Source organism: Salvelinus namaycush, chromosome 20, assembly GCF_016432855.1.
Source record: "Salvelinus namaycush isolate Seneca chromosome 20, SaNama_1.0, whole genome shotgun sequence".
Classification (NCBI taxonomy): Eukaryota; Metazoa; Chordata; class Actinopteri; order Salmoniformes; family Salmonidae; genus Salvelinus; species Salvelinus namaycush.
The window spans coordinates 55,638,654-55,647,946 of NC_052326.1; the positions used below are offsets into that span (position 1 = coordinate 55,638,654).

A 9,293-nucleotide genomic window follows, 5' to 3' on the forward strand; every position below is an offset into this window, starting at 1 on the left:
GGTAGCGGTCCTGCTGCTGGGTTGTTGCCCTCCTACGGCCTCCTCCACGTCTCCTGATGTACTGGCCTGTCTCCTGGTAGCGCCTCCATGCTCTGGACACTACGCTGACAGACACAGCAAACCTTTTTGCCACAGCTCGCATTGATGTGCCATCCTGGATGAACTGCACTACCTGAGCCACTTGTGTGGGTTGTAGACTCCGTCTCATGCTACCACTAGAGTGAGAGAACCGCCAGCATTCAAAAGTGACCAAAACATCAGCCAGGAAGCATAGGAACTGAGAAGTGGTCTGTGGTCACCACCTGCAGAATCACTCCTTTTTTGGGGGTGTCTTGCTAATTGCCTATAATTTCCACCTTTTGTCTATTCCATTTGCACAACAGCATGTGAAATGTATTGTCAATCAGTGTTGCTTCCTAAGTGGACAGTTTGATTTCACAGAAGTGTGATTGACTTGGAGTTACATTGTGTTGTTTAAGTGTTCCCTTTATTTTTTTGAGCAGTGTATATAGAGAGAGAGAGAAAGAGAGAGAGAGAGGGGGGAGGAGACAGGGAGTGGGTGAGAGGGAGATATAGAGAGAGGAAGGAGAGAGAGAGTGAGAGAGAGAAGGAGAGTGGGAGAGAACGAAAGAAGGGCAGAGAGAAGGGAGAAAGTGAGAAATTAGAGAGAAAATATAATTCCTGAATTTAAGCCTTACCTTAACAATTCGGAGCTAAAACCTAACCTTAAGATGACAAGTTTATGCCTAAACTTAACCCTAATGTTAAAAATTAAGAGGCAATGTCTAAAACTGACCTTAAACTTCTTGTCAATAGGGGGGCGCCATTTCGACTTTGTAAAAATTCGTTCCCAAATTAAACTGCCTCGTACTCAATTCTTGCTCGTACAATATGCATATTATTATTACTATTGGATAGAAAACACTCTCTAGTTTCTAAAACCGTTTGAATTATTTCTCTGAGTGAAACAGAACTCATTCTGCAGCACACTTCCTGTCAAGGAGTGAGATTTCTGAAATCGAGGTCTCTGTTCTGGGGTCAGTTTATAAATTCCCATGTAAGCTATGGGGCTACATGCACTGCATACGCCTTCCTCTAGATGTCAGTAAGCGGTGAGAATTTGAATGGAGTGGATCGCACCATCTGGGGCACTATAAAAGCCCGTGGAACGGAAGGTCCGTTCTTTTCAACGGTGCGCCTGGCGCAGGAGGGACATCACAATGGCGTCCTGAAAAGCTTTCGTTTTAGCAGTTCTATATCTCCGGCTCTGATTTAATTTGATTTTTGTCTTAAAAACTTCATAAGGTAGTTAATTTAAACCGACTTATAGCAGTTTATATTAGTTTATTGCGATTTTCTGGATATTCTTTGTCACGCACTATCACGAGTTGGACACCTCTCCGGCACATAGCTAGCGTTAGCTGCTAATTCTACAGGAGAAGAGGACATCTTTCAACCAAAAGACGATTGTTCTGGAGAAAGGACACCTTGCCCAAGATTCTGATGGAAGCTCGTCAAATAGTAAGAAGTCTTTATGCTGTTAATTCGTATTTATGTTGACAAATGTTAAACAATAATTCTGCCATGAATTTCGGTGCGGTCTCGCTTTAGCGCACGCTGTATGCGCAGTAACGTTAATTTTAAAAATCTAACACAGCGGTTGCATTAAGAAGTAATGTATCTTCATTTGCTGTCCAACCTGTATTTTTTTGTCAAGTTTATGAATAGTTAATGATTAGATTAGGTGCCTCTCCAAGATGGCGCCGGACAGATTGCTTGAAGTTTGGCCACTACTCACATTGTATAACCACGATTTGTGCCGCTACATATGCACATTTTCGAACAAACCCTATATGCATTGTGTAATATGATGTTACAGGACTGTCATCTGAAGAAGTTTATGAAGGTTAGTCAAAAATTATATATCTTTTGCTTGCTTGTTACGATCGCTAACCTTTGCTGCTGGTAAATGGTGTTGTGTTTCTGGCTATTGTGGTAAGCTAATATAATGCTATATTGTGTTTTCGCTGTAAAACACTTAAAAAATCTGAAATATTGGCTGGATTCACAAGATGTTTGTCTTTCATTTGCTGTACGCTGTGTATTTTTCAGAAATGTTTTATGATGAGTATTTAGGTAATTCACGTTGCTCTCTGTAGTTATTCTAGTCGCTTTGGTGAGAGTTGTGATGGTGGCTGCAATGGTAAACTATGATTTATACCTGAAATATGCACATTTTTCTAACAAAACATATGCTATACAATAAATATGTTATCAGACTGTCATCTGATGAAGTTGTTTCTTGGTTAGTGGCTATTTATATCTTTATTTGGTCGAATTTGTGATAGCTACTGATGCAGTAAAAAAATGGTGGAGTAAAAAAAGTGGTGTCTTTTGCTAACGTGGTTAGCTAATAGATTTACATATTGTGTCTTCCCTGTAAAACATTTTAAAAATCAGAAATGATGGCTGGATTGATGTGTATCTTTCATCTGGTGTCTTGGACTTGTGATTTAATGATATTTAGATGCTAGTATTTACTTGTGACGCTATGCTAGGCTATGCTAGTCAGCTTTTTTACTGATGGGGGTGCTCCCGGATCCGGGATTGGGAGGAATTAGAGGTTAAACCCTTTGACGTTTGAAATAACTTTTAATTTTGATGTTTGGGAAATGTAGATGAACGTCTCATTCTGACGCGAGACTGTGAGAGCTAGTTGATTTCCTTACACGACGAGCTTCTTCCCTTTGCACCTAAATGAGAAACAATCCACTATCATACAAAACGTTAAATCTTCAAACAAGACAATCTGAAACGTAACCCTTTTCTCCTACATGACAATGTCCTTCAATACTGCAGTACTGGTGCAGCCTTGTAACACAATACCCCCTGCGCTGTGCCAGTAGATGCCTACACAACTGGTGTCAAGGATTCAAGCTCTGTTATCTCCTTGCAGCCCATTGTCAACATAGTTATATTAGGAGTGTCCATAAGTACTGCTGAACTATGCTGTGTTGAGACACCTGTCTACAGTGACTCTCTTATCTTGGCAATGCCTCACAGGCTAACCCACAACACCCCTTATTCTATTATGTTGAGGAGGAATAGCTCGGGATGACTGAGAGGGAAGGGGCCGGGGCTCTCTGTGTGTGTGTGTGTGTGTGTGTGTGTGTGTGTGTGTGTGTGTGTGTGTGTGTGTGTGTGTGTGTGTGTGTGTGTGTGTGTGTGTGTGTGTGTGTGTGTGTGTGTGTGTGTGTGTGTGTGAGTGATAAGAGTTCTCTTTAGAACTCTTGATTGTTAATCCTTCCCTGGGGCAGAAACAGTTCTGTAAGTCAGTCTGGGAGCAGAGGAGCTCTCCATGCACACACACACACACACACACACACACACACACACACAGCCCCGGCCCCTTCCCGCTTAAACAAACTAATAATACAACTGATGTTCTATAAAAAAAACAACTTTGAAGTTGACAAGAATGGCATTTGATTAACTGCCTGTTATATCGATATATAGATTTCTTTGACAATTTAAAACACAATACAACAGCCTGCCCCCTCTTCTTCCTCGGGTGGGGAGGCCGTAGGTGGGGAGGCCGCGGGGTGGGGAGGCCGCGGGGTGGGGAGGCCATGGGTGGGGAGGCCGTGGGTGGAGGGGCCGTGGGTGGGGAGGCCTCGGGTGGGGAGGCCTCGGGTGGGGAGGCCTCGGGTTGGGTGGCCGCGGGTGGGGAGGCCTCGGGTGGGGAGGCCGCGGGTGGGGAGGCCCTGGGTTGGGTGGCCGCGGGTGGGGAGGCCGCGGGTGGGGTGGCCGCAGGTGGGGAGGCCTCGGGTGGGGAGGCCGCGGGTGGGGAGGCCCCGGGTTGGGTGGCCGCGGGTGGGGAGGCCTCGGGTGGGGAGGCCTCGGGTGGGGAGGCCTCGGGTGGGGAGGCCGCGGGTGGGGAGGCCGTGGGGTGGGGAGGCCGCGGGGTGGGGAGGCCGCGGGTGGGGGACCGCGGGGTGGGAAGGCCGCGGGTGGGGAGGCCGTGGGGTGGGGAGGCCGCGGGTGGGGAGGCCGCGGGTGGGGTGGCCGCGGGTGGGGAGGCCCCGGGTGGGGTGGCCGCGGGTGGGGGGCCTCGGGTGGGGAGGCCGCGGGTGGGGAGGCCCCGGGTTGGGTGGCCGCGGGTGGGGAGGCCTCGGGTGGGGAGGCCGTGGGTGGGGAGGCCTCGGGTGGGGAGGCCGCGGGTGGGGAGGCCCCGGGTGGGGAGGCCGTGGGGTGGGGAGGCCGCGGGGTGGGGAGGCCGCGGGTGGGGGACCGCGGGGTGGGAAGGCCGCGGGTGGGGAGGCCGTGGGGTGGGGAGGCCGCGGGTGGGGAGGCCGCGGGTGGGGAGGCCGTGGCATGTAGCCTCCCGCTGGGCACAGACGTCGGTTAAACGTCCAGTTTTGATTTTCCTTTGGTTGAGTTGGTTAGTTTTAGTTGTCATATCACGTGAATTCAATGGGAAATCAATCAAAAATGTCACCATGTCATTGAATTAGGACACATTTCCCTGAGGTTGATGACTTTTCCTAAAATCCAATCAGTTTTCCACGTTAATTCAACGTCATCTTTTGATTGAAATTATGTGGAAACAACATTGATTTAACCAGTTTTTTGCCATTGGATTACTTCAGTAGGGAACTTATGAGTAGCCCTTGGAGTTTTTCCTTATTTTGAAATATCAATGTAGTATCATTCCAATGGATGATTTTCATAAGCTGGACATATTGTAGCGATCCTCGCTATATGTGCCACGTTACAATTCCCACCAAGTGGGTTAACCCTATTGGCGCAATGCATAGGCTGTTTGCCTTTCAGGCCCGGAGACTCTTACACCATGCAAGCCATCAATAATCAATGGGACCTACAGACAAAATAGTTTTTCCTGTTCAGGCTAATAAGTTGGTAAGGAAATAGGCCCCTCCTGGTCCTACAGTACGTAGTCCTGAATCACAGGAGGCTGCTGAGGGGATGACGGCTCATGGATGGAACCAGGTGTTTGATGTGTTTGATACTCTTCCATTTCATTTGTTTCCGAGCCATTAATATGAGCCCGTTTAAAGTGCCAGTGACCGCCTGTGTCATAAATGTGACTATGCTTTCCATCGCCTGTACAGCAAAGCCACACATAACGACATGGGGGGAAAAAAACACCTTTCTTTCACGAATATTTAATAACATTATATATTAATTTACTGTGCCGGTTGTCCGTGGGGTTGGTTCTTAATCGAGGCGAAATGAGACTAAATATCCTTAGGAAAATATGATTAAACCGACATCAAAACGCGGGTCTCTGTGTTAAGATACTTTTTCTCATTTCCTAAGGCAGGTGCACAAGACAAAATGAATGCACAATAACCAAAGTCTTGCAGGTGTTTTCATGGCGCTGAGCATGTGCCAGATGACAGAACTCTCAACGGCAATACCTGCTCTCTAAAAGGTAAATAAAACTCTCCTTTGGATGTTTTGTCTCCACTTTCGACCAGCTGAAGGATCAACCACACAGACAACCAGTAGAGTATGTTCAAATTTGATTTGATTCAACATTCTGGCTTGTAAGGAGACTTTCTACATTTTTGCAGTGCTTATGGTGCTTGCTTAGCGAGTACCACTTACCCCCGCTTCGCCATAATACCTGGCTCGAACCCAGTATCTCTGCTTCACAAACACACGTGACCGTCCTCCCTCAAACATCTCAAACAGTAGCGCCACTCAAAAGCTGGCTCTTTAGAGGTCACAGGTATGGACATTTAAGACTGAGGAGTAAGTTTCACATTCCTCCACGTGCTATACTTAGTTTCAGGCTTTGTAACCAGAAACCTGGGCGTACGTTACGGATAGAAATGCTATGAATAGAGATTAAATGATTGTTTATTCTACATGGCAGAGAGGCATTTGTTCTACGTAGCATATTTCTAGCTGAACGTAACAAAACGTTGCGTCCTGCTGAATACACCTCTGTGATCTGTCACTGTGACGTTGCGTTTCTGGAATCACAGTGTGATCTATCACTGTGACGTTGCGTTTCTGGAATCACAGTGTGATCTATCACTGTGACGTTGCGTTTCTGGAATCACAGTGTGATCTATCACTGTGACGTTGCGTTTCTGGAATCACAGTGTGATCTATCACTGTGACGTTGCGTTTCTGGAATCACAGTGTGATCTATCACTGTGATATTGCGTTTCTGGAATCACAGTGTGATCTATCACTGTGACTTTGCGTTTCTGGAATCACAGTGTGATCTATCACTGTGACTTTGCGTTTCTGGAATCACAGTGTGATCTATCACTGTGACTTTGCGTTTCTGGAATCACAGTGTGATCTATCACTGTGTCAGTCCGTAATATTCTAACCTGTTTCAACCAGGGAATGGAAACGGTGTATTGACTATGAGATGCACATTTAACAATAGCTGTTCGTTTATTAACATTATTAGAAGCAAAAGTCAAAGAAATATCAAACTTCAAGCCAATCCACCACAATTTGTATTTAGGTGGGGGGAAAACGGTTTGTTTGTGGCTTCACTAGTTGGCCGATTCTTTTCATGCATTTGTTTACAAAAAAAAGTTACCACTACAAAATGTACATGTTATCTAATGAGATCACTATTTCTATATTAATTAAGAAATGTTGTCAACTTAGCTATGATTTCTCTAAATGAGGAGGTGAAATGTTTGTTTCTTCTGCTGTGATCAGGTATAGGCTAGTGGCAAGGCCTCCATTTAGTTTTTTTAATAACCGTACCCTCCAATGTCTCCCATTTATGAAATAGATGGTTGTGTGTAACTAGTTTAGACGCACAAACAAGCAGCATCAATACATTTTAATGCATCTTGTATATATAGACCTGTAAAGAGAGATACAAAAGGCAGAAATATAAATATATTTATGATGAATGTAAATTTTCATTTTTTGTAGCTTATTAATAGACAACTTTCCAAGTAAAATGTTGTCTCATTCAGTGCTGTATGGTCCTGCCTGACAGAAACATATACAGGTTGTAAGACACAACGCAGGAGATGAGAAGCAGGTACAGGGAGAGAACCATTTAAAACAGATGGACACAACGCAGGAGATGAGAAGCAGGTACAGGGAGAGAACCATTTAAAACAGATGGGCACAACGCAGGAGATGAGAAGCAGGTACAGGGAGAGAACCATTTAAAACAGATGGACACAACGCAGGAGATGAGAAGCAGGTACAGGGAGAGAACCATTTAAAACAGATGGACACAACGCAGGAGATGAGAAGCAGGTACAGGGAGAGAACCATTTAAAACAGATGGACATGGAACAGGAACATTGTCTGGACATAAACACAACACAACAAACAATGCTACTACAGGGAACAACACAGAGGAACAGACATACAAGGAACAACACAGACATATAGGGAACAACACAGAGGAACATACATACAGGGAACAACACAGAGGAACAGACATACAGGGAACAACACAGAGGAACAGACATACAGGGAACAACACAGAGGAACAGACATACAGGGAACAACACAGAGGAACAGACATACAGGGAACAACACAGAGGAACAGACATACAGGGAACAACACAGACATACAGGGAACAACCCAGAGGAACAGACATACAGGGAACAACACAGAGGAACAGACATACAGGGAACAACCCAGAGGAACAGACATACAGGGAACAACACAGAGGAACAGACATACAGGGAACAACACGGACATACAGGGAACAACACAGAGGAACAGACATACAGGGAACAACACAGAGGAGCAGACATACAGGGAACAACCCAGAGGAACAGACATACAGGGAACAACCCAGAGGAACAGACATACAGGGAACAACACAGAGGAACAGACATACAGGGAACAACACGGACATACAGGGAACAACACAGAGGAACAGACATACAGGGAACAACACAGAGGAACAGACATACAGGGAACAACACGGACATACAGGGAACAACACAGAGGAACAGACATACAGGGAACAACACAGAGGAACAGACATACAGGGAACAACACAGAGGAACAGACATACAGGGAACAACACAGAGGAACAGACATACAGGGAACAACACAGAGGAACAGACATACAGGGAACAACACAGACATACAGGGAACAACCCAGAGGAACAGACATACAGGGAACAACACAGAGGAACAGACATACAGGGAACAACACGGACATACAGGGAACAACACAGAGGAACAGACATACAGGGAACAACACAGAGGAGCAGACATACATGCAGGGGCAATCAACAAAAGGAAGGAGTCCAGGTGAGTCCAACCATAATGATGGTAACAGGTGTAGTAATCTGTGAGCTGCTCTGACAGCATAATGATGGTAACAGGTGTAGTAATCTGTGAGCTGCTCTGACAGCATAATGATGGTAACAGGTGTAGTAATCTGTGAGCTGCTCTGACAGTATAATGATGGTAACAGGTGCAGTAATCTGTGAGCTGCTCTGACAGCATAATGATGGTAACAGGTGCAGTAATCTGTGAGCTGCTCTGACAGCATAATGATGGTAACAGGTGTAGTAATCTGTGAGCTGCTCTGACAGCATAATGATGGTAACAGGTGTAGTAATCTGTGAGCTGCTCTGACAGCATAATGATGGTAACAGGTGCAGTAATCTGTGAGCTGCTCTGACAGTATAATGATGGTAACAGGTGCAGTAATCTGTGAGCTGCTCTGACAGTATAATGATGGTAACAGGTGCAGTAATCTGTGAGCTGCTCTGACAGCATAATGATGGTAACAGGTGCAGTAATCTGTGAGCTGCTCTGACAGTATAATGATGGTAACAGTAATCTGTGAGCTGCTCTGACAGCATAATGATGGTAACAGTAATCTGTGAGCTGCTCTGACAGTATAATGATGGTAACAGGTGCAGTAATCTGTGAGCTGCTCTGACAGCATAATGATGGTAACAGGTGCAGTAATCTGTGAGCTGCTCTGACAGCATAATTATGGTAACAGGTGCGTATGATTATGGGTAGCCTGGCGCCCTCGAGCGCCAGGGAGGGGTAGCGGGAGCAAGCGTGACAGTACCCCCCCTTCTAGGGGCGCCACCCGGCGTCCCACCACGGATGGTCCAGCTGAGGAGTGACAGCCTGACGATCCTGCTGTGGCGTAGAAGCCCAAAGGGCCGGCTGAAGCATGAAGTGAAATGGGAACCTGCCGAGCCAACCGAGGCAAGGAAACCTCTCGAGCCAGCTAGGGCGTGACAGCCCGACGAGACAGCTTAGGCACCCCCGGTTCCATCGGCGGCGGAAT

At 46.2% G+C, this 9,293-nt stretch overlaps 1 protein-coding gene across 1 annotated transcript in view; it reads right to left on the reverse strand.

Annotated features, from left to right (window-relative positions):
• Positions 1–4,459, reverse strand: part of LOC120064876 (basic proline-rich protein-like) — an 86,413-nt gene extending 81,954 nt beyond the window's left edge. The window contains exon 1 of the mRNA XM_039015468.1: positions 3,545–4,459. Coding sequence (XP_038871396.1) covers positions 3,545–4,459 — 915 coding nt within the window. The remainder of the gene's footprint in view (positions 1–3,544) is intronic.
• Between the last annotated feature and the right edge of the window lie 4,834 nt (positions 4,460–9,293).